We start from the raw sequence: 26,474 nt of genomic DNA on the forward strand, positions 1-26,474 counted from the left end.
TTACATAAGAAGCAAAAAATCCCATATTTTGCTGGTAGGCAGCTTGTGGCTTCTCGAGGTTAACAAAGACTCTGAGACAATTTAAATGCATTACAGTTATGCATATTCATAGAGATACGCTGAATAGATAACACAGCAAATGATTTAATTGAAAAATCAGCCAGTGTGAATATTTTTCCTGTGAATCACAGAAATGCGACAAGATCTGTTCATTAATATAATCTCATTTATTTGACATTATTCTTGTCGCTTAATGTAATCTTCATACAAAGGGTAAAAAAGAAGAAACTGGCAAAAAGAGTAAAAATAAACAATGAAAATAAGGAAAGAATGATTGTGGAAAATGTAAAAGAATCTAGTTTACATTTACTGCTAATGTGAAAAGAGGAGTGTAATGAATGAGCAAAAAGTAAGAAATGCTGAGATAAAGGGGAGAGAAAATGGGGAGAGGAAGAAAAACCCACCCAAATCATAGAATCATAGAATCACAAGGTTGGAAAGGACCTCCAAGATCATCTAGTCCAACCATCTAGCACCTATCGGAACCTTCTGAAGGTGCTTAGCACGTCCAGCTGAGGTAAGAGCTCAGCATAGCAGCCTGTTCTGGAGGACAGATTCAAACCAGTTTTTGGCCTTGTTTTTTTTTCTTCCCACTTTTAGACAGAAAGCAGATGGAAGATGCTCATTGAGTACAAGGCAGCACAGCTCCATCAACTGCCCAGAGCTGGAGGGCTGTGCTGCTTGGGACCAGCCATCACGGGGAGCAACAAAGCAAAAAATATTAACTGCAATGGACCGTCTTCTGATCGATTATGGCATTCATATGGCTGCACTGTATGTTTCTTTTTGTCCCTTAAAAATGATGGTTATGGGAATTTTGGCAGTGGAAGCAGCCAGCCTGTGTCAGCACTCAGGGGGCTGTCCTGTGTGGCACTCTTTTATACTTCATTTCCTGAGTCATTTGCTTAATCAACCAAAGAATATGGGTGGTAAGCATATAGGTTTTCCTATGGAAAGTAAAATAAAAGAGAAATAGGATGTATTAGATACATAGATGCTCCAAAGGAAGGAACTCAAAAGAGATCCTCATCCTCCACTGAAATCTCATCATCATGTAACGCCCAGTGCTGACTTTGGGTCACTTGGTGGTGGAAAAGGACAATATTTCAGATTAAGAAGGATGACATGAACCTGCAGAGCCACATGGAAAAGACTTTTGCAATTCTATTAAATGTGACTTCTCGTTGGGTATTTATTTTGTAAGTTCTGTAAACTTTTAGCAAACTGTAGGATGGTTTGTGTCCAATCAAAGATTTTCCCTTTGCCTCTTTAAAGCTTACATGTGCAGCGTCCTTTGAAACTAAAGTATAAACAGCTGCAGGAGGAAACATTTTGACTTTTGGATATGCATTCAAAACAGAAAGACATATAGGTAGGTTTCAAATCTGAGCACCGTAGGTGTTCATGCACACAAGTGATGCTGCAGAGTGACTGTTCTTGGGCAGCACTCCAGTACTGACCATCATCTCAGAGCTCAGCCCTGGTGATTAAATTAAAAAGGAAAAGGAAAGAACACTAGAATGAAAAACACTGTCTCTCTCTGAGATGTTGTTTATGATCCCCATAAAACACTCGTGCATTAGGTGTAATTTAAAGGCTGAGCTCCTGATAAAGTACCATCCACACCTATGGTTCTGTATAAATAACAAAAAGGAAATGATGCAATCTATCAAATGCTCGAGGCTGAAAACTCATTTAGTCCTAAATTATTTCAGTTATTATGACCACAGATACTTAAATGGGAGATAAATTCTTATAAAGTCAGTTGTTAATAGACACTATTAACTAAAATTTATATTAGTAATTGTAGATATTATTAACTGTATGAACTGATAAAAAAGAAAAGCCTAATTGGAAAATGGAGATTAACTTTCATTAGAGAGAACATAGAACTCGAACACATCTTGTGTGAGTTCTCCAAGCAAGCAGACCTTCCTGCCATCTTGTCTGCTGTGGAAAGGACCTGAGCAGCCCTGGGAGTCAATGAGCCCCTCCTGGTGCTGCTGGAAGCAGAAAGGGATGGAGGGACAAATGCATGGGTCAATGGGTGATCTGGTTTTATGCTACGTGGGAAAGTAAGTACGAAAAAAAACCCAACTATAAGTAAAGAAATATTACAGGGAAAAAAAATAGCACCCTTTCACAACAGTCTGGCAAACAGAACCCACTGAAAGCACTAAGTGAACCTGAATTTTGAGATTTATCCTACAAATTCTTGTTAGCACAACTGATTGGTATAGATAATTTTTCACGAGCATTTACTGTGATACAATATTCCTTTAAAATGCATATAAACAACGCATAACAAGCCAACGATGAGAGGTTTATGACTGCTCCCTGCAAAGTGCCATTTATCACTGTGACTGAAGAGAAATAACTTGCAGAGATACAGAGCTCTGTCGGGTTGGACAGGCAGAGGAAAAATTGTGTTATTTCTGGATTTGTTTGGGTTTTTTTTTGTGTGTGCATACTGTATTTGTTCTGTCAATGACAAAATTCTCGTAAAGCCAAACAATAATGCACCAGATAAACGATGGAGCTTTCAATTTCACACTATTTTCTGTCCATTGAAATAGACTCCTCGAAATGTATGTTGTACTTTGACCAGATTAAAGCCCGATTTCACTAACGACTGCTTGGAAACTGCTTTCATAGTCCCAGTGTTAAGCCCTTTTCCTTCCTTTATTTTATGACCACAACCCTACTATTCATGTTTTATACTCTCCCTACGAGACCACCATATATGAAATGGGATTAAAGACCAAACTTCAGAATGTATATCTACACTGTTTAAACAGAGAATTTTCCAGGCTCTACGCTGACATCTCGGTGCATATTTAACCATCCAAAGGAAAAAGACACCAAGGTGTAAAATCTTATTTTTAGCAAATTAGGAAAGCGTCTACTTTTCAGAGCCATTCCTCATAACAGTGACAATACACTGCTCAGCGCTGGTGCCTATTTGATCTAGAAATAAAAAAGAAGAATATGAGATCATTAGAGATCCCTATGCTGTTTGATTATCACACACTGAGACAGTTAATTCTTTAGAAGAACCGCAATTGGAAATTGCCATCTCTGCTCATCAGCTCAGGCCTCATCTTTGGACTTTGCCTTCCCACTCAAACTTGGGTGCAGGTGGAACAGCTTTGCTCTTGGGAATCAGAAAACAACTGTACAACAGCTCTTTAAACAAAGCACTTGTTTCCAAGCATGAAAAACACACAGGAAACAATACCTCAGAATAGCAGGTGCCACTTAGGATGGAAACTAGAACTGAGATAGCTTACAAAACTGCCAGCTTATAAGCATTGCACCCAACTCTACTGGCTGGAGCAGTGCTCTGCTACATGTAAATGTTCAGGCTAACTCCACGGAAAAGCTGGGTTGACTTCTACTACCTATGTGACCTATTTTGAGCTTGTTTTAAGATGAGATGGATTATCTTCCCTTCAGTGATCTCTGGGAGAGGTTAGATGGAAACCTGGGCTAAACACTACCATAGGAATTGCCATATCTCAGCCAAACTGCTGTGACAGCAGTGGTGAGAAGGATCCCAGCTCTTCCTCTGAGATGGTTCAGTCTGCTTAAACAGAACATTCAGTCCTCGTAGCAGCACACAGTCTCTGGTCTCCATGCCCCATCCTCTACCAGATGCCATATTTTCTTAGTCCATTATAACTGATGGAGCACATTGGTAAATATTCACAGCTTCCTGTACTGCTCGATAGACCAGTGATGCTGCAGCCCGAGCAAGAAGAGATGGCTCTTGCTTCATTTTCATTAATTTATATTCCAGAGAGCTGACCTGTTTTGTGGTTGCCCTTTTTTTTTCCATATCCAATCACGCTCATCAAAACTGCATTTTATTTGCTGAGCCAAATTCAGCACCTCTGCACCTGCGTAATCATTTACACTGGAGCAAAACGGTATAAAATGAAAACTAGGACCACAACCCCAAACTGGAATATTTGTGGTGATATAACTGAACACAGAAGGTGAAATGGCAAAATAAGCCAATTATTATTCCCACCACAGCCTGTTGCTTCCTTGATATGTAATTCAAACTCGTATTTTACCCAGGTTTGCTGTTCCCTCTGAAGGCAATCATTAAGCTGACACACAGAGACTTGCATTTATTTTTCATCTAGCCATGCAGCTCTTAGGGCAATAAAATGCTCTTCTCCTCCGTGATTCCCATCAGGCAGTCTGCAGGGAGACACTGGGCAGAAAGCTGTATGTGGACTCTCTTTTACACCAAATGCATCACAGAATAAGTTAGACTGTACCTGCAATGTACTGCTGGAAACCTCCTGCCACACCACCTGCCCAAACCCTAATGAAGTCCTATGTGGGTCCAGCATTTTGCTGTTCATCAATGACTTCTTAGCACCAGTTGCTGGCCCTCCTAATTGCACTGCCATGCCATCCATTTGTTACATGGTTTTAGATTTTTACTCTGTATGGCCCAAATGTGTAAGGATCTACACGGAGTGAGATCAGAATTTTCTTTTATCGTGAGTGGATGTTGGTTTTATTAAGTTAAATATGACTCGTGCTGGTTGCGTAAATCTCTCCCCAGCAGAAAATCTTTCAACTTTATACATATATATTCGTCCCATATAATTTTCAATTACTGGTAAGTGTAGTTTAAGTGTTAGGATCTGAAGGGCTGTCTGGTCTACAGTGTATACAGCCTGTATGGGCTGTCTAGTTACGGAGAAGGATAGGCACCATTAGGAGATGATTTAACCCACCCTGATACATCTGAGATAAATGAGTGCTTTCTGCAGATTTCTTCTCCCTGCACTTTCTGCTGTCCTGAATGATGAGCTCCAGGTAGGCTCCAGACTTCTACAGTCAGAGAAGCTCCACCCAAACTTCATATCTAATTAAGATAATAACTGTTAGATCAATAATTTGAATTTCTCTTTGAAAGCTGGCAAATGTGGAGACAACATTCAGTACCACAATGCCTCCATGTGTACCTACTGAAAACAGAGTCACTGGGGAAGTGGGCTGGGCTTACCTTCTTATGTATGTGTGACACCTTCACCTTTACAGGATCCAATTTTAACACTTCACCCCCAAAATATAAACATTAGCAAACTATTTTCCACAGAAGAAAATCTTTACACTTAGAATCTTCAATTTCTGTAAATACTAATGGCAATCCTATGAACTCGATGAAAAAATACATGGCATCCACTAGAACTGTATCATTGTAAAGCAGAAGCGCAGAATCAATATCATGTAACAAGAGCAGCTCTAGTAAATAATTTCATACATACCAGTTCATATTTACTTATAATTGTAATTCACAAGAGCACATCCCTGCAATCAAGAGACAGGGATGCACAGCATGAAGAAACATTTAGCACAGAGCAGACTGCATGAATAATTGCCTGTCAGAGCGGCTTATTAAAGGGAAACTACAACTTTACAAGACAATTCATGTATCTACTTGTCTAATCTAAAGACAGATAGCTATATAAATATAAAGAGTTTTGAGAAAAGATATTTCTTGCACCGAAGTTGAATTAGAAGTTTGGTTTTCATAGCATTACAAGAAACATCAAAATGAGACAATTGTTGTCACACACTCAGAGCAGGCTTTTCTAAGTTGGAAAGTTATTTCTTTCCATTTTGGGGTTGTACATAGAGGCAGGCAGATGGAGAAGATGGGAGGTGGCCGTGGAAACCATGACCCCAGGTGAGCAGTGGTACCTGGTGATGCATCCCTCAACAAGCCCATGTTGTGTGTAGCAATGCTATTTGTGATATTCATTTGTGGGCATGGAAGGGATGGGGTGATGGTTGGACTTAGTGATCTTAGAGATCTTTTCCAACCTTAATGGCTATTGGGATTCTATGATTGTATGATACCTCCCAGTTGATAGACCTGTTGCCTTGATACAGCCAAGGAAAGCTCCCAGAGTGCGCATCTCCTATAAGGACCACAGTCATATAGAGCTCCATCTGATGTCCAGCTGCAGGTAGGGCTCATCCTCAGCATGGCATAAGGAAGCAGGACAGACAGACAGACAGATAGTAGCATATTCAACAGCGGCCCTGCAGGGTAGGAAGTTCAGCTTCCTGGAAGGGCTCATTCTGTGTCATTCAGACTCTGATCAGTTGCACTTCCTCCTTGGTGAGCAATGCCGAGGTTCTTAGAAAGCAGTGGGGTTGAAGCGAAAAAGATTGATATTAATAACAAAAGGATGGGAGCAAGAGGAAAAAAATGGAAGTGGGAGGGAAGTTAAGGAAAATTCCTTTAAAAAAACCCAACACAATCAAACCAAAAAAAGATGTTGTTAACGAACCTGTGGCCTTCACTGATAACTCAGCTTCTTTCATTGATTTTAACAGTCTTTTAAAGTGCCCTACCGTTCTTGTTATGCCTTTGATGTGATTCAAAGTTACACTCCCTGAAAGTGGAAGACTGTAACGCTTCATCATTAAAGCACATTAAAAAACGAACGAAAACAGAAGAGTCATAAGAGCCATAGGTGCTGTTCATAATGCCTGCTGTTCAAACCAGTGATATATGGGTTGGTTTGAGATTTATGACTGAAAACCACTAATGGAAGAGCAAATCCAGAGCTACAGCCCACCAAAGCCAGTATGAGTGTCAGCAAGCTGGGATGAAGGCCACGATCTCTGCCTGGATGCTGAGGCTTCTGTAGCAAGAATGAGTCTAATAAGGGCAATAATTGAGATTTTCCACTATAGGATACACTGACTCATTTCATACATAGGAATGCATGATAATAATCACCCGATGGAAACAGCTCACGGTCATTGAGAGGAAGCTTTGCCCCTTTCCAAATAACACACTTGATAACGTTTCACTTGAGAAAAAAACAATAGTAACTTTTTTATCTGAGAGACTTTTAGCCGTTCTCCCTGGGAATGGTCAGGCTCCAGGAGTATATTGTTTGTTTTAGAATAATTATTATCAGTTCTGAGTCTTATAAATCCAACACAGTTTCCAGAAAAGCTTGTAAACAAATGATTGGGACTTTTTGTTCCAGGAAATACATTAAAAACAATCAAAGTAAAAAATTCAGTTGGCCAGCAAGAAAACTGTCTAGACAATGATTCCATTACAAGATTTAACAATCTCGATTTAACAATCTCCTGCAAGTGCTGCTTAAAAATAAAATTGGATTCCTGTCCAGAATATTAATATTTTCTAGCAGTTTACGGTGATATATATGTGTTTTATAGATGTACGTACATACTCATACACAGTGTTAGATGAAGAGCACGCAGAATGGAACTGGACAGTGGCAGATTTTATCAGCAGTGCTCTCAGAACTGAACACCGCTGCTCTCCAGGCGGAGGCTTCTGTTGCAGAAGAGGATTTCCTCACTTTCAGACTGCATTTCCTCTGCAACCACCGCCTGTCCACGTCCCTGCGGTGACTGGGAGTGACACAAACAGCGCACAGAGGGAGGAACAAAGCTCGCAGCTCTTTGTTTCCAAACAACTCACAATAGTTTGCAAGCTGAAGTTTTGGCCGAACCAGAGCATGCTCATGAATACAAAAAGCACCCTCACTCTATTTGAGTCATCCGAGTGAAGTGTCCTTGTGAAAATAGAAAAGTGACATATTCCCAGAATGACAGGAGAGAATTCAAAGATGTTTTTCTAACTTAGACACGAGGAAAGCAATTTTCCCTTTATTTTCTAGGAGTGGCAATGAACATTTAGTTGGAAAACAGCTCCGTGCTCAGTGTGGGTAAGTGGAGCTGCCGCCCATGTGGGAATGAAGCAAAGCACAGGTAGCACATGGCTCCTTTTCAGAATCACAGAATCACAGAATGACCTGGGCTGGAAGGGACCTCAAGGATCATCCTGTTCCAACCCCCCCTGCCTGGCAGGGCCACCAGACATACACCTTTACTAGATCAGGTTCCCCAGAGCCCTGTCCAACCTGGCCTTGAACACCTCCAAGACGGGGCATCCACAACCTCCCTGGGCAGCCTGTTCCAGGGCCTAACCACTCTCCTAGTGAAGAACTTCCCCCTAACATCCAACATTTTCCTGGGATCCTGGGTCATACACAATGGGAAGAAAAGCACTGCTGATTTCAGAAAGGAATATTTACAGCAAAGTAAGGTTCAGAATTGTGCTATTGAACCAGGTCACAATCTATCTTGTCTCTCTGCCAGCTAACCTTCGCTGTTAAAAACTACATCCGAATTCCTAAGAATATATTAGTAACATAGACAAATAAAAATCATCACATCCCAGTTCAGAAGCAGTTTGGCTGTGGGACTCAAGTGAAAGCAAGGGGGCAGCTGGTACATCTCAGAAGGCTTTTCAAAAGGGTCTTTAATAAACCAATCCTGCCCCTGTTATGGTACAGCAGGAAAACCCACCAGTCCAACTGGGAAAGCTGGTATGGGATGAACATCCATGTGTAGGCAAAAAGGTTGAAAAGTTAATAGCCTGTTTTCATTTTTTCTTTTCAACATTAACACCTTTTTGTATACGTGTGGCATATACCTCGTGCTTGTAAACCGGCCAGGAACAGGCATTCTTCCTGCAAAAACCATTTTCATTATTGAGCCAACTAATTCGTATTTCAGTAACTAGTTTCTCAGACCTTATAGCTGGTGGGAGTACATTGTGTTCTTACATTGTCATTTCTCATTGTCGTCTCATATCGCTCATCAAAAGGCGAGAGAGAACATTGCCTGCAGACCGAGGAAATTATAAAATCTAACCCTGCCCCAGCTAATGTGTCGCTTCTGGCCTCAGGAAAATCACCTAATCAAGAGGTGTGACAGAAGTGGTCTGATATTTTGAGTTCTCAATTCCTGAATGCCTGTCACATTTAAAAAGGTGGCCTTAGCATAGCTGCCTCTCCACTGTAAATACAGATAAGGGCGCTGTCCCGCAAGAAAGAGTTAATATTTGTTCAGTGCTTTCAAAATGTTAAGTGCTCCTTAAGTGCATTTTTAACAGAAATAATGTATGTTTTCATCTCGAGCTCACACTCCTCTCTATCTGATCATTATCTGTCTTACAATAAGAAAAATGAATCTAGCAGAATATGGTTATCAGAATACGTCTTTTTCACTATTTTTTTCAGAAAAACGTTCTTAACTACTGTGAACATAACGCATTATATTTTAAGCCATACATCTGTTGGGATGCATAAAGCAAACCAACTGGTCTCTGGGAGCAATTCTTCCCTAAGTTGTTACATAAAGCATTTCGTTTTGCCCGTTAGCTTCGAGTTTGCTTAAGGGTACGTAAATAGAGTTCATAACCTCTTATAGAGTATAAATATCAAATATATGAAAAAACTACCACTGAACAGGAAAAAAACCCACCCACACATAAAACCTTATACTGTCGGTTATTTAAAGTTACTGCAAAGAGGATCAGGTTGCCACTAAGCAACAGTAAACTATATTTTAGCCTTTATTTCACAGTGATTTGTACTACTTTTTCCTCTAACTGCTTTGGGCTTGACTGTAAAATTTGCAGTGATGTTCCTGAGCACTTCCTTGGGAAGAGCACATTGCTATTAAGAATTGGGTTAAAGTCCTGTTCTTATAAGGAATGAATGAAGCATCAAGTTTTGGAACTTGCAATATGCCCCTAATGCAGTTGCTCAGGATTTCAGTTGGAAAGACAAATATTAAAGCTGGGTTAAATGGAAATTTGGGTACCAGGAAATCATAGAATCCCAGAATGGCCTGGGTTGCAAAGGCCCACAGTGGTCATCCAGCTCCAACCCCCTGCTGTGTGCAGGGTCACCAACCAGCAGCCCAGGCTGCCCAGAGCCACATCCAGCCTGGCCTTGAATGCCTGCAGGGATGGGGCATCCACAGCCTCCTTGGGCAACCTGTGAACAGTGGCTCACCACCCTCTGGGTGAAAAACTTCCTCCTCATATCCAACCTAAACCTTCCCAGTCTCAGTATAAAACCATGAAGCTGGATAAACCTGCAATTGCTAACATTATAGCCAAGCTCCATCAGCTCCCCTGGTCCTGCAGAATAAACCCAGTGTGGCAGGACAGAAACTGCACCGCTTCGGCTCCTCGTGCTCCCAACATGATTTGCAAGGGCTGGAAAGCAGGGATGCAGTAAGCACTCCTGACACCTGCTGAGGAGGTTCCCATTGGTAGAGCATCCATTCTGTCCCAAGACAACTACAGCATCCAAAATACTTGCTGTCAGTCAAACAAACACACTACCTGGGACATGCTGCTTGCTATTCTTTTTGCAGAACAAGATGTACTACTAGCATAAATGGCATTTGTGCCAAGTGCAGGGGGATAGAAGAGGCTGACCCCTCATAAAACCTCCCTGTGCTTTTTCTCCAAAGAATGTAAAATCTTACACTCTGGTATGATCAGAAAACAGATTTTCCCCTTGAGTAGAAATGAAGCCATTTACTGCAGCGCTGTAAAACTCATCTGATTTCTTTTTATTCTCGAGCACAAAATAAAATACCAGGGTATAAACCAAGCTCTATCTATGATAATCATACCCTTCCTAAAATACATCACTTCGGAAACTCTTGTGTATTCATAAAGAGTAACAAGGTGGTCACACATTTGCATTTAAACATCAAACCATGTGAAGATGTCTTATTCATTATACCACTTTCTGCATAATATGGCAAGAACACTTTGTGCAATTTCCAATGGAGCCAAATTGCTTTCGTTACCAACAACCAAACCTCACTTTTTTAGGCTAAAATCTGGTCTGTTCAACCAAAAATATCAGTAAGTTGATACGTAAAAACGTTATTTCTTAATTCTCCCATATTCATCTGGAGGAGATTCTCTAGGTAATTATATATATATATATATATATTGGGTATATATAACACCAGGATAAAAGGCTGAAGTCATTTTAGTCGCCCACACCCATAAAACTAATTTTATTTCCATTCTGACCAAGAGCAATGCGCCGTAACAAAACTGTACTTTAAAAGTGACTTTATGTCGGGTATAAAGAACTCCATGTATACCCAAATATAGGGAGCTGTTCACTGCAAAGATGATCGGAGAGCATGGAGGCCATTCACCCCAAATGAAAGTTGTACAGCATAAGAGATGACGAGGATCTGTAGAGGAAACAATAGCATTTCCAACAGAATATCTGCAGCAGAGATAGGAAAGCGAAACAGTCATTTATTATAAGATTTTATAAGTCCTCAGCATCATCTCCAGGGAAGGATATTTCCAAGAGGAATTTGCACGGTATGTGTAAATTTGGAGTTTACCTACATGGTTTGACAGTAACAAAAAAAGGGGAATATTAATATTCCTTAAAAAGTGATTTTGAACAGAGATGGAACAAAGATTCCTCTTGTGTAGCCATACTCAGCAAGAATGAAATACAACTCAACTGCATCTATACGTCTATAGAGTCTTACCCATCGCAAATAGATTTAATTCAGAGCAGCAGTTCTTTTTCCACCCATCCCTTCCCAAAGACTCTCCTAATCTCTCTGACGTGATTTTCAAATCTCATCTGGGGCCAAACGCTGCATTTGGATCCCTTGGAGTTACTCTGAGGAAAAGGAATGTTTCTCTGCTTCAGGAGAAGCGACTCCAATTCCATGGGATGCATTACACAATAAGGTGAGAATCCAAAGAGCTGACATAGCGATGTGATCAAACTTTCCTATTTTATGGAAAGGAACATTTTTCAGTTTCCTCTTCACAAATGAAAAGCATACACGCACAGTGTGAAGAAACATATTATGCCCAAGTATGTAAACTATGTCAGCTACAGCACTTTACAGTTAATGAAAAATATTCTTCACAAGCATACTTTACATTACATTTGCTGGAGCAAAAATAAAAACCTTCTACTCTCTCAATATTACAGCTCTATCCTATTACCATTTTTTGTTGTTGTTCCTAGCTGTAAAATCTACTATTGGAATATTTATGCGTTGTGAACAAGGAGGAGGATTTTTTACTGGGTATCAGAATTTCAATGGCATTCGTAACAGGTTTTCATTAAAATGAAAATGTGGAAAGTAATAAAATGAATATAGAACCTTATGTGTGTCTTTATGTTGGCTGTGGGATTGCTTGTGTTGTTTGTGCTATAGGCAATTACAGAACACAACCAAAAAAACCAACCTCACTGACAGGGCTCTTCCTACCTTAGGAACCACAGCATTCCTAATTCCCATATAGTGAAGGCGTATGCTTCCATTAAGTCTCACTTATCTATGGAAGAATCAAATTTAACCTTGATTAACACCTGAAGAAAGGTGTCAGCAGTGCATTTTTCATGCAGGAAAATATTCTCTTCTAGCTTAAATTTCAGATTTGAACGTCGGGGCCCAGAAAGGGCAGCAAACAGCACAAGGCCGCTTTACAAGCTGCAGCAGAACAGCCAGGTCACAGACTGAACCAACAGGTGAACCCCAAGTGAGCAAGCATAGCTAACCCAGGGAGCTCAGGTGCAAGCAATACATCTGAATGAATGGAAGGGTGAGGATCCAGCCCTTCTCATCCTCATTTAAGGGTTTGCAGCCATAGAAGCAGCTTTTCCCTGGACAGAGATTGCATTCTTCTTGAGCCATAGCTACTTGTTGGAGGAGGTGAGCTACTTTTCCTTCTTTGTTACTTGCTGTTGTTCTATAGTGCCTGTAACTCATTAGTAGACACCGTCACCGCCTTCTTTTGCCACACACAAGCTAATTACAACTATTTCCAGGTTAAAATTAACATCGGTGCTGCTTTGTATCATTTTTTTCACTGTCTGTATCTGTAAAGCTAGCATGGTGTCCATGGAAGTGATTCTTCTTTATCAGTAACTTAAATGAAAGTAAATCAAGTTCTCTGTAGCAGATTATTATATTAATAGTCTTAAAGGTCTTTAAACCATTTAATGTTTGAGCTCCTTCAGATTCTTCACTTTTGCTACAGGTACTTGCTGGCACCACAGAAAAGAATATATCAGTACTAAAAGAATCACTGAGGTTGGGAAAGACCCCTAAGATCATCAAGTCCCATGACTGCCTACCCCTAAACTACATCCCTAAGTGCCATGTCCAGGGATAGGGACTCCACCACCTCTCTGGGCAGCCTGTTCCAAAACCCAATTCTTTCTATGAAGAAATTCCTCCTGCTATCCAATCTGAACTTCCCCTGGTGCAGTTTGTGGCCATGCAGGACTTGTCACTAGAAATAACTACTATTTCTGCACTGATTTTCCATTTCACTCCCCTTTTGCTTGCCTTACAAAGAAGTTATAAAGACGACTACAGCAACAGGACGAGTATGCCCATTATCCCAGTTAATTCACTTTGATTTATCTTATGAAAAATAAACCTGTTAAATCAAAGAGCTCTGTTGTAAGTTGTCTTTGGTAAGACTCTCATCATTTACTCATTAATGCAGGATAAAGATGATAAGCCAGGCAGCTGACTTGGAGAATCTTTTGATCTCTTCACTCCAGGACATAATGTGGGAAAGTGCAAAGGTTGGATTTATCACAGCAGCCCTTGAGTTCAGTAGGACAAGAGCAATGAAATTCAGGTTAGTTTGAACTTGCAGGCAGTGACCTGGGCAATGGATCCCAAAGATGGGAAAAGGGAAGGTTTGTAGAATGAGGTGTAGCCTCATTCAGATGTTGGGGATCAAGTATTTGGCTCCAAGCCTGGTGATAACGAGTGCTGTTGTATACAGTGACCCTACATGCCCTGTGATACCAGGAGTTAGTGCAGCATCTCTGGGCGCTGACCAGGCGGGGAACACGGCAGAAACCAAAGTAACCAACACTTCGACGTTGTTTGGAAGAGTTGGGAAGCGGTCCGGTGTGATAAAGAGGAACACGCTGCTTTATACAGAGCCGGTTCTGAGTGGGACCGATGCTTTCCTGCACAGTGAGGCCGGGATACCCTCAGCTCTGGAGCTGCCCGGCTCTCCATAGCGGAGCCGCTGGGTCCCGTCCGGGATGGGATCAGCGCTCTGCACCCCCCCGGTTCTCGGCCACGAAGGCGGGGCCGGCTCCGCCGTGCAGGGGCTGCCCAGTGCCGGCTCCCCCCGGCCGGGCCGTGCCGCTGGCTCCGCCCGCACCACATGACTGCCGTCGGTAGAAACTTTTCCCGTCCCGCGGTTGGAAAATGGCGGCGTAGGAGCGGGGTTCTCGCATCCCCGCCCGCTCCGGCCGCCCCAGCGCCATGACCCGCTGGGTTCCCACCAAAAGGGAGGAGAAATACGGCGTAGGTGAGGACCCTCCCCGCCTCCCCTCGGGCTCCGTGCCCGCCTGTTGCGCTGCGGCGCTCCGCGAACTAAGCGGGGATCCCCCCCACGCTCTGCTCCGGGCCGGGGGCTGCGCTGGGCCCGGCGGGGCCGCAGCTTCCAGGTGGGATCTGCGGGGCGAGAGCGGAGCCCCGGGGCTGCTCCATAGGGCTGCTCCATAGGGCTGCTCCCCAGCGCTTCTATCCCGGCCCTCGGCCGCCCTTCCCGCAGCTGCCGGCCGGTGGAGTTGAGGAGTTAGTGCGGGAGCGCGGCTCAGCCCGTACTCGAGTCGTCCTGGAGCAAAAAGTTCCAGCTTTGTGTGCTTTTTCCTCTCCCCTCACTCCGCCACGAGCACCACTCTCTCTGGCTTAGACGGGTTTCTCTTACCGGCCTCTCCCCGTGCCCCTCGATGTGCTGAGGTTTCCCCGCTGCTGCTGAGGATCCATGTCGCCCTCGGCTGTTTCCGTCCCCTGCACAGAGGAGGATTGTTCTCGGGCTGAGGCCCGGAGGGTGTTTCGTTGGGATTGAAAGTGTTTTGTAGGGATTGAGGAGGAGAAAAGCGGCAGGAGGGAATAACAAACCCGAGTGTTCCGTTGGGAAATAAGAGATGGAGTGTTTGCACTCCAGTGCAGTGTTGCACTGATGCTGAGATCAGTTGTGCATACCCACATTGTGAGCTGGTGTTGCAAAGCTGAGTGCACTGCAGGGCATGCAGCGTGTGTTGCAGGGTGATGCCTCACGCTGGAGGTGCTTTTTAGGGCAATAATATCCTAGAGATGCTTTGCTGTGTGAGAACAAGGCGTTATGGAGGCAGCTGAGTGTGGTGAGATAAAAGCTTTGGGTATCCAGTGTGGGAAGGTGCATTTGTAGAGAGTGAATGTAGGTATAATTAAAAACTAAAGTCTTTGATTTGTTCTGTGGCTTCATAGAGCACAGTTTTGTGTTGGGAGTGTGCTGGAGCAGTAACTCTTGAATGGGCTCAGGGTGCTCAGCAGAGGCTCCTCCTGCAATTCAGAAGTCGTGCAATGGAGAAAACACTGTTAAGGTGAACATCCTAATAAAGGAATGTTGTCTTCTCAACTGTTTGCCACAACCAGTGCTGGAGAATGACAGCAGAACAGTGGTGTATGACAGCAAACCAGCAATGCCTGCGTCCTCCAAGCAGGGCTGCTAATGGAGCTGCCATCCATCTCTGCAGGGCTGAGCTGATGGAGTGTGGGCATTGCACTGAAGAGAAGCAGCAATCAGCAGGAGGGTGTTGTTGGTTGTGGGTTATGCTGCTTACCTTGGGGGAGAGCAGAAGTGTATGTGTCTGTAAAAGCCAAATGTTTATATGTAATGCATATATAGCTTTTTTCCCCCATTAGATTAGCATGTTCCTGTGCACAACTCTTAACTTCTCAAGTCCTAAAGGCTGCTGGTGGCGATGCATGGGGAGTAAATTATGGAGACATTGGATGCAGCTGCTTGAGGAGATGCTCTTTCTGCTCAGCTCCCCCATCCCATCCCACAGTGCTGGGTTCCAGCAGCTCCTTCGTGCCCAGGATTCACGCAGGGAGCAGCACATAAGACTTATCTCTGAGGGCAGCCGTGAGCGTGACTCAGCTCTGCTTCCTGGTGGGGCTGTGAGCGTGGGGAGGCGGGATGAGGAATGGGTGGGGATGGAATAGCATGAGGGATGTATGAGATGAACACACAGGGAGCCTGAAAGAGGAAAATGAACAGCTGAATTGCAGATTTTCTGCACTCCTGATGCCGCTCATCTTTTTCTTTCACCATTGTAGCTCTGTGTTTTTGGCTCTCATCTCATTGTTGGGATGTGGCATGCTTGGGAATGGAGGTAGCTGTGTGGGTGCATGGCTTTCTCAGCAGGACCATCAGGAAGTCCAGGAGCTGTGTGTATCTGCTGCCTATCCCAGTTGGAGCTGTAGAGCTGTATTGAATGCATTACTTCAGGATGGCACCTGATGCCTGGAAGTGCAATGTCAGGTAGTAGGCCAATGGTAATGTTAAGTATATCAAAGATACCAGCATTGCTTGAGTAATTTGCCAATCTCTGACTGTCCATGTAGTGTGGATGCACTTCTGTGGCTCACCTGGTTGCTCTCTGGTTTTCCCCATGTAGACAGGGTAGTGCAGGTGCTTGAGGTGGTGTCTGCAGTTCTCAGTCCTCAACCAGCACCTGATAAGCCCAGGTAAGCAATGTCCTGAGTAAGATTTGTGTTTCCACACGTGCTTTTTGAAAACAAACAACTGTAACAACAACAAACCAACCCAGGAAGGAAACCAATTTTGCTGCAAGCTGCCTCATTTGGGACTTTTTTCCTTGTTACTGGTCAGTTTGGTTTGTTACGACGGGCAAATGATAACCTGCCTAATTTGGGATGCTTTGAAATAGGATGGACTTAGCCAGATTTTCAGGTCAGGATGTTGTAGTGCCAAAAAATATCCAGTATTTGTGGGTTGCTGGTGTGGTGACTGGGGGCATTTATTTTTAGCTGTAGCACCTTGGCTTTTGGCCCTCATTTGAAATATCCTGAGATAAGGGAGGTACCAGCCTCTATTCCAGCCTAATGAAAAGGTGTTGTGACAGTTGTGAGCTTCAGCTGTTTGTCTTTATTGCTAATCATTTCTCTGCTTCACAGCTGCAGGTGAAAAACCTTTAGGGTTTGCAGTGGGATGAGTTAACGAGCAATGCGATGTTATAGGGATGGTAAACTACCCCAGACCTTTCATGCGTGTCGTCTGTGATCTGAAAGGTTCGTGGAGTTTTTATAAGAGCTTTTAAAAACGTGCTGTACTTCAATGCTGGATGGTACCGTGTAGCTCTGTGCTATGGCTCTGCTGTAGGCATGGAGCAGCACATCACTAGCAGCTGCCTGCAGGCACGATGCTGAGCATTGGTTGGACTCTGCTGAGTTTTGGGTTGCTTTGGGAGTTTATCCACTGTGAATTAACACTTCTGGTCCTAGAAGAGAGAAGAAGAGGGGGAATTTTCATACAGTGGGGTTTTACGCTTCACATCATACATAGGTATGGAAGTAACAGTAGGACAAGGTCCTGGTCCGATGTTTTACGGGAAGAAGTAGTACATACCTTATCAGTTTATTTGGTTTTCCTGTTTGTCTATTGCTTGCGATGACTGCTTGGTTTAGGTTGTTATTATTATTTTGTGTTTATTGATGTAAAATAAATACATATTATGTATGGGCCAAATTTTCAGGAATAGGGGAAGTAAACTGAATGCAATTTAAAGCCAAAACAGCATCTCCAGGGAGCTTGTCCCTTAGCTTGCAGCTACAGGCTTAAGCATATTTGGGATATACTTGTGTTTCTGGAGACTGTCCCGTGTTGGCTGCTGACCACATGCCTTTCCCAGCTCTTTAGTAATCCTCTAGGACTGAAATCCAATACATCTTGTTAAACACCTGTGGATGTGTCTAACTCAAGATAAATAGCTGGAAGCCGACCTAGATGAATGAATCGAAGCTCCAATGAGGATCCAGTGCTAATCCAGTTGGAAAGCATTTACTCCGTTAGCAATAACCATCTCATGTCTGTACTCACCTCAAAGCTGAAAAGATGCAAGGATGGCTGACCTCAGCTGCATTCGAACTGTAGGGTTTTGGGGTTTATTTTTAATATGTTCCTCAATGAGTTAATGAAATACTTCATTGAGCTTGGAGGAAAATGGAAACAGTGCTGTATCTAAACCAAAAGAGTGTTTGAAAAGATAAATGTTTGTGGTTGTGAAACTTTCTCTATGTTCTCTATACATTTAGAGCATTATCAGTCTTGTGTTTATGTTATTGGTACCTTAAATATGATTATGGATATAAAGACTTGTGACACAGGGAGCAGCAGTTACGGAATTCCAGCTTTATCTGCAAAATACGAACTATCTCTTGAAATATTTTTTCTGCTCCATATAGCTCTGTAACTAACATGAAATAATTACATTGAGAACTATTATGTGCAATTATATAACCGTGCACATAACAAAGGAGACAGATGGATAACTGGAGTAACTGTTGGCCACCACACTTGCACTATATTCCTAACGTGTCTAGTATTTCCTAGCGGCGCTGCTTTTTTAGGGTGCTGTTTGTGTTATTTTAGCACAAACCTTTGTATAAAATGTTTGCAGAGGTTTCTTGTAATTGATTTCACCGAGGGGAGCTGGAATAGCAAAAAGCCTTTGTGTTACCCTGAAGAAACGAGTGAGCTGTGGAGGGTTTGCTCTGTAATTTAGGGACATGAAGAAAGTAAAGGTGTACATGACCAGCTCGGCTCCTGGGCGCTGTGTTCTGACCAGCTTCACAACTTCATTGAGCTTGGAGAGACCTTGATCAGATCCCACGTGAAGCCGCACGCAGCATTTTGAGGAGCACAAAGTGGGAGTGCTGGGGAAATGCTGCGTGCTGGCAGCAGCAAACTGCATTGTTCTCCTTGGATAATGGATGCAGTGCTGGAGATGGTAAATTCCTCATTGATTGCCAGCAGAGCTGCATGGAACATTGCTCCTGAACCACTTGGACACGTGATGTCTTGGAAGTCCAGGTGGGAGGTGAGGAGTGTACAGACCACAGCATGCAGAGGGACTGAGTGCTGCGGGGCACCTGAGCCCCTCACGGCTCTGAAATGCTCTGTGTTCATCTTCCTCCTTCTCCAAACAAAGCACGGAAGTACTGACAGCTCTAGATTTGAAGTCCTGCATATCAAAGCAGCACATGATGGGGAGCGTGGCTGAGCCCTGGGACCGCCCAGCTCCCAGGGAAGGGTGCTGATGCCAGGCCAGGAGCTGAGCATGCCCACATTGAGAACACATGGTTTTAGAGGTTTTCTCTGATTTCTGGGTTGATAATAAAAATAATTAAGAAAAATAATTGCAAAAGAAATAAGTTGCCTCTTGATGCTGATACTTTAGTTGGTTTAAGGGGCAAAGTGGAAGGGAGCTTAGTTGGTACCTGCCTTTCTAGCAGCCCGCCTGCCTCCCAGCTGATGCTTCATCCTGTAACACAGCCATCATTGTGGCAGCTGGTCTGCAGGCAGAGATGTTGGCAGCACAGAGTGGGCTCAGGGAATGTAGCTGGGTGCTTTTATTGGGGAATTAAGTTGTCTCTGCTCTTGTAGCATTTGGTGTATCAGAAACCAAGCGAAATGAAAGCAACTGGTAATGTAAAAAGTATTCCTGTAGTGGACTTTGGGACAGGAAATATCTCAGCGCTGAGCCAGATGGAAGTAGCTGATGATATTTGAGTTTCCAAGTCCTGACACAGATGGTGAACGATTTAAAAGTACGCGTGCTTTCAAAAATGTGCTGTGCATATGAGTCCAGTGTACAGATCGTGACCCTGAAATGGCTGCAGCTGATTGAGGTGGTTACGGGGAGTGCTGTCCTTACAAATGCTGTCCTCTAAAGGAGAGGTTGTGCTTTGGTTTGGATGACTACATAGAAATACGGTTGAGCATATTGTTTAGGTCAGGGAAGCTGTAGATAAAGGGATGGGTGATCCTTTAAGCTTTGTCTTGACTAAACCTTAGGCTGTTCTCCCAAAATAGGAGATAGGACAAGCTTGATTTCTCTATTTTTGTTCCTACTTATTTGTGGTCGCAATGGAAAACGTTCCCATTTTTGCTGTTTGTTTCAAGCAGTCTCTGGCTCGCTTATAATTCAAAGCTCTGGAAAGTAATGCTTATGAGCTACCACCGCTTCACCCTTGTCGTTGGTGGGGAGAAGTGTTTATCCTTCAAGATTTATAGTTAGGGGAAAATAATGGCGCTTGCATTGAGCTGTTTGCTTCTGTTCCAGTAGCCAGCTGTAAACTCTTGTCGCCTTTTTTGCTTTATCACAGCAGGCAAAGGCGGAATCATTGTGCCAGCAGAGCTCCTGCTCATGTTTCATATTACCATGACTAGATGTTGGTTGTCTTCCCTGTCGGTTCTTTGACTGGGAGATGTAGATGATCAGACCTGAGATGGTCTTTTCTTTTTTCTTCCTTTGTTTTATCTCCCTTTTGAAGCTGATTGTTTTATTTCTGCAGACCCATCTCTCAGATTTGCAGTGCAGAGACTAAATGGTGTAACTGAGACACTTACTGCTATCAGTAAGGTGACCTAAAGCAAAGAATAAATACAAGTGCTGCGTGTTTTTAGTTTAGTTTTGGCATTATCTGGGCTTCTACCTGCAGTAAGAGCTGCTGTGCTGGTTGCAGTGTGCAGCTCTGGGCCTGTCAGAGATGCCTTTTGCTGCTGGCAGTCCATCTTTTGTCCACATGTGACTTTGGTCAAGGTTTTGCTGTACTTCTGTGTCTCTTCTGACGCTGTTCACTGTTCACCGGGCACAGACAGACCGTGTTCTCTGCCTTCCCGGGTGATGGGAGCAGCGTGCCCTCAACCAGCTCAGAATTGTTGTAAGGCTTTGACAGCTGCTGTGTTTGTGGGAATTGGCTCCTTTGTAGGGTGAGCTCAGAGATGTGACAGAGCGCAGGGGGCTGGGAGCTGTAGGTGAAGGCTCTTTTCCCAGGACATTCTGCTGCTGAGATATCCTGGTGGGAGTAGAGGGCAGATATTTGTGTGGCACGGAGGTATTTGTGAGGCAGCAGTTTCCATCATGTGTGACTCCAAGGGGGATAAACAACAAACCCTGGAGTTTTGATGGAGAGCCAAATATTCTTATGGTATTTAATATTACATTTTGTTCGTTGGTTTTTGTTCTTATGCGTTTTACTGTCACTAAGAGTCTGTAGGGATTAAAGGAAGATGACGTTGCCGTGAGTAGTGTAACAGCTGCAGTTACTTTAGATTGGGTGGCTTCAATGCTTGTCACTGCTGTCCTGAGAGCTCAAGAGCAGTTTGTGGGGGGGTTTAGGGGCTACTTCTGTGGTTGTGGCTTTGGGCTTTCGGACTCTGGTCTGATGCAGTCTGTCCATCTGCGATCTCATTCTTGAGGTGCTGGTGCAGGTAATGTGTGCTCTGGGGGCATTGAGCCCTTTGGCTGCAGCTTATGGAAGGTGTTTCATTAGCAGCCTGTTGAGACATCTTTGAGAAGTGAGGCCTCGAGGAGTGCCTGAAGTGATTTGCTCTGAGCTCTGTGTGATGAGCCTTATTTATTAAAGAAATCAAGGCAGTGACTTGGATATAGCCAGGTAAGCACATTCTCAAACAGAGCAAGCAGAATTACTCAGTTGTGGTATTGTTTACATTTTTAGAAGTTTTGTGTGGGTTCAGCTTGTGTTTGAGTTTCCAGTTGCAAGTATTCTTGAAATGATTTATGAGCAGATTTTTATCAATAACTTGCTGCAAAGGAAGGAGGCCTCTGTATTTACAGAGCTGTGGTAACCCTTGATTTAAATGGTTCGGATTGGTGACTCACTTGAGCAAATGCAGAAAGCATTTGCAGTCCAGTTCACCACAAAGGTGTGCTGACAGTTGGAGCTTACCAAGTTTCATCATTTAAGCAGCCTCAGTGTCTTCTAGGCTGCTTTGGAAACCATCAGAGTGGGATGGTTGTCCTTCAGCCTGCATTGGCCATTGGTGCTGCTGGCAGCTGCACACTGTGTTCCTGGCAAAGGGAGCCAGTAGTTGGAAGGGTGCTGGGGACATAACGTGCCAAAAAGAAAGCCAGAATAGTTTGCTATTTTCTTATAGCAGCTGGTTGGAATAACAGTGAACGTTGCTTCATTCATTGCATGCTTCTCTGCTGCAGGTTGATCTGACAGTCTTGCTGGTGCTTCCTGTGTCTGTGCTGGCTCTCACTGAACCCTGAATGAAATGGGGGGCTAGGTACACAGGGACTGAATGTTTGTGGGTATAGTAGCACTCAATTGATGGCTTTTGGGATGTAATTGGGAATGCTGAAAGTCGGTGGCCATCAAAAGGCTGCTCTGATCCCTAAGGTGGGGTGACCTCTCACAAAGGGGGGCCTTCTACACGCTGCCTTCTACACACCCACTAAAAACCTTCCAAGCAGCAAATGAGTAACAAGTGCAGAGTATCATTGAGTTTTCCTCTTGACCCTGAGGTTCCAGGTGCAGGCTAGCACTGCTGGAGGCTGGGGCTTCCCAGGTGTGTGGGCTGGGAGCTGCTTCTGACCTGCCCAGGCACCTCACTTGAGATGGAATTGAGCTGGATTGACTTGTTGGACTAGGCTGGAAAAAGCTGAAGAACAATCAAATTAGCCTGTAGTAAAGTTATGCTTTACAGCTGTAAATCTGGGATCCTATTGATTAGCAAGGTGGGAGAGCAAGCAGATTATTTTGTTCCTCTGCTGTTTTGTACTTCCAGGAGAGGTGTGTATTTGATTTATGGAGAGAGTAAAATGCGATTCAGAGTTTTAAAGAATGGGAATCCCCTCTCAGTTACATTTTCTTCTCCCTTCTTCTTCCAGTGCAAACATCCATCAGTGTGTGAGCTAAAAGCACCGTCCCTGGGCAGCAAGGGGGGACGGTGGCTGAGCAGCACCACTCAGCAGGGATGCATGAGGCAGCGTGGTGCTCCAGATGGGGCTGAGCCCAGAGCCTGGCCTCCAAAGCCCCGAGTGAATCAGACAGAACCTCTTTGTTAGCGTTAGCTGCCAAGCCAGTTCTCTTGCTTTTCTGAAAGCTGCATGAGTCATGTGGTTTCTTATTGGTGTGGAGAAAAACAATTTTTCCCCTGTTTTTGCAAAACGCTGCTCTTCTGATGCATTCAGCACTGTTTGATCGGTGTCCTTGGTTGCATTTTTACATCCATTCCTACATGCAACTTCAGTTGAAGTGCCACACGTTTCCTATTTCTGCAGTGGAAAAGAGGTGTTGGTGGATCAAACTGCAGCTCTCAGCAGGTAATTCTGCCTCTCTGGCTGCTGTTTCTAAGAAAGCAGAGCGAGCTCCTCAGGGATTATTTGCCTGTGGATCCCTGCTCTTCCCCTGTAGTTCTTGCTGTTGGAGGCAGCTTGAAGGGCTGAGAGACAAATAAGCTGATAGTAAACAGGAACAAACTGAGTGAGGTCTGATGTGTAAAAATCTTACAGTGCCCTTCCCCTGTCCACAAGCTTTTCTGAGAGCACAACACAGGGATCTTGATTTTGTTGTTTTGCTTTTCCAGGTAAAAATACAGAGGAGGAAGCACAGTAGGAAATGGTAGTTCTTCCCATCACCCCACCGTCGCCTTGCTCCAGGCTCTTTGCTCTGCATCATCAGCTCCGTATTGCAGTGAAGAGTGTCTTGCAGGGGCCATTTTTTTGCTAACTGTTTCCTCAGTAGTGCGATAGAAGTTTTATTGCGTTGAACTTGATTTTTATAGGCCATTGAAATGACTATTAAAATATAGCCGTGACATTAAGCTCGCTGCTGCAGAAATGCTCAGGAAAAGACACCCTCTTCACAAAAATATGTTTGGTGAGATAGAGACCTGCAATAGCAAGGGGAAAAACACGGGGAAATGGGCCTGACGCTTCAGGCAGCCTCTATTGGTGCTACAGGAGTGTTGTGTGGGCTGTTTGTCAGAATCCTCATGCAGATAAAACATCCTTCAGTCTGGATTTTGTGCAGCACCAGCAGAGAGCTGAAAAAAGGTATTTTCATAAAATTCTCTGCTTCATCCCATAAGCAGCAGGTGCTGGGGAACTGCCTGTGTCCAGCAGCCACTGCCAGCCCCATACCCAGCTTAGTGCCCAACAGTTACATGTCCTGCCTGAGCACCAGATTGGTAGCTTGGGGTTCATGTCTGCAGGCTTTGGCAATGGGAGTTTGTGTTGTTTTGGCCTGGAAAGGACAAAAGGGTTTACCAGGGCTTTGCACCTCACTCTGATACAATCCCTCTTGTAAACTGGCTTTAAAATGGAGTCTGTGGGATGTTTGCACCTGCCTCAGTGATTGGAAAGGTAATTGTGAACTGTGCTGCTCTATTTGGGACCTTCTCCAAGGCTGTGGGCGCTGCTGGCTGAAGTTGATGCTGTTGCCCTCTTGTGCTTGGCCACAAGTTCTTGCTTTCTCTGTTTTCTCTTTGCTGTATTATTATTTTTGTTGGTTATCACTGAAGAAATGCCTGCTTGGGTCACTGATCTCTTACGCAGCCTCAGTCTGATTAACTGGCCCCTGTTGACTGCATCCTGTGCCAGCACTGACCGTAAGCTGCACGAGTTCTTCCATCCGGTGTTTCCTCAGGATATGTTTAACTCATTTCCTCCTTCCTCATGCCCAGCATGTATTTTGATGTGTTTTATGCACAACAGCATCATAGATTTTGGGTACAGCCCATTTCAGGTTTCAGCTGTTCAAAGCACGGAGGTCCTTCAGGTGCGCTGTGGCACCATTTTGCCTTCTTTAAGGACATGGCCTGTTGACCACCATAGCGAGAGCCACACTATTGCTTTTAGCAGTAGGAAAATCGGGAACATCAAAACTGTGATTCTGGGTTAGCAGAAGACACATGCCAAGGCATCTGCCCCTTGGCCATCTTTAGTGCTTGTTGAAGTCAGAGTTTTCCTGACTACAGATGAATTTGGGTTGATGTGATTATAGCATACAATGTGTTTCAGCTAAGGCACTTTTTAATGCTAAAACTTAATTTAAATGTTCTCGATTGTCTTTTATGTTACCTATGCTGTGTGCCATGTGATTAATGCTACAGTCAGTGGTGATCTCTCTTCCTTTTAACACTATTTTTGACTTCATATCCTCAGCTTTTACTGGTTGAAGCACTCAGAGTGCAGATCAATAGGTAAAAAGGAGGAGGGAGAAGGCTGGTAGGAGTTGGCATCTTCATCCGCTCCGTAAGAACAAGTGTCTGTCTTAAAGGGTGAGCAGAGAAAAAGCCAGAACTTGAATGACTCTTAGACAGGTCTAGAACTTGACTTTATCTTATTTTTATTCATGTAGAAAGAAGTGAGCATCGTGTTCTCTCCTACGTGAGCTCTGCCTGGAGGATGCAGCCGCACAGTACTTAAACTTCTGGAAGGCAAAATAATTTCAGTTTGGTTTTTTTTTCTATATTTTTTTTCCTGCATTTACAAAGTCTCTTCAGCTTACTAATTCGTGCTGGGTAGTGATGAGAGACCAGATGTGTTGCAAAACATCTTGCTCCCCTGTGCTGCCATCTGTTCCACAACCTGACTTAGTGCTTAGTGATGCTTACAGCTTGGGTGGCCCTTGGCTCGCTCAGCCAGCACGCTCGGATTCACCTCTAAATTCAGTGTGTTCTTATGCACATTGATTGGCTTGTTGCAGTTTAGATGACAAAACAACTGAACTATGATCTCAGCTTGGAGAAACCAGGGATGAGGAAGCAGAGGGTGACTCCGGTAACGTGGGAAGGTCTGCGCTTGGTTGCCTTACAGATGAGGCAGTGATCCTTAGCAAAGCTTAGCTGCAAATCCTCATCTGTGAAATCATTTTCTTGTTTCTTCATTACCCTCAGCTGTGATAACTGGAAACATCTCAGGGTGGGTAATGGAGATCTACAGCAGGGAAATCCAACACTTTTGTGTAGATAAAAAGGAGGAGAATCTTCAGGTTTCTTATGTATATCCAATGGTAAAGATTTGCAGTAGGCATCATTTTTTCACTGGTTTCAGTTTGCTTTTATGAAAAAGCATTATTGTGTGTATTGGATTTTTTTTTTACATGACCAAATAAAGCTGATAATATATTAAATATGTTGGTTTTTTTTCTTTCCAGAGTGTAATATGTTTAATGCGGGCTTCAATGCAAAATAATTCCAGGGAATATTTCCCGGTAACATTTTGATGCCATCTTAAGCACTCTCAGCTTTCATACAGAGAAAAGCTTTCTCAGCCCACACTGATGTTACCTTTGTGTGCTTTTTACCATTTTCCTCTTTCACCTCTCTTTCATTCCTCTGGTTCAGCACTCTTCATTTCTCTAATGCGCATGGATTAATGAGTGCAGTCCTGCAGAGGTGTTTGTTTTATATTCTATAGTAACAAATGGGTTTTAATGCAATTACTGTAATGCCCCATTCGTTGTTCTTCTCTTTATCACCTCCTAGAGTGGAAAATGTGTGTATTCTGTGCCCACACTAATCCTTTGCTTTTGACATTTCATTACTTTTGTGGAGATCTGCTTCTTTGTTGCCCTGGAAGGAGGAGGTGTGAAGGCAGAGATTGCTACCAGCTGCTTGGTCATCATGGCTGGGATGGGAGCTCAGCTGATGAGCAGAAATATCTCTGCTG

The 26,474-nt window shown here is 43.7% G+C and overlaps 1 protein-coding gene across 3 annotated transcripts in view; it reads left to right on the plus strand.

Moving 5' to 3' along the window:
- Positions 1-14,122: 14,122 nt before the first annotated feature.
- DOCK1 (dedicator of cytokinesis 1) overlaps positions 14,123-26,474 on the plus strand; it is a 226,220-nt gene continuing 213,868 nt past the window's right edge. For all 3 annotated transcript variants that reach the window (XR_004307685.1, XM_015867551.2, XM_015867552.2), the window contains exon 1: positions 14,123-14,284. Coding sequence is in view for 2 of the 3 variants with exons in the window: in XM_015867551.2 (XP_015723037.1) it covers positions 14,239-14,284 (46 nt within the window). In the remaining variant the exon portion in view is untranslated. The remainder of the gene's footprint in view (positions 14,285-26,474) is intronic.

The sequence above is a fragment of the Coturnix japonica genome, chromosome 6 (assembly GCF_001577835.2).
Source record: "Coturnix japonica isolate 7356 chromosome 6, Coturnix japonica 2.1, whole genome shotgun sequence".
Taxonomy (NCBI): Eukaryota; Metazoa; Chordata; class Aves; order Galliformes; family Phasianidae; genus Coturnix; species Coturnix japonica.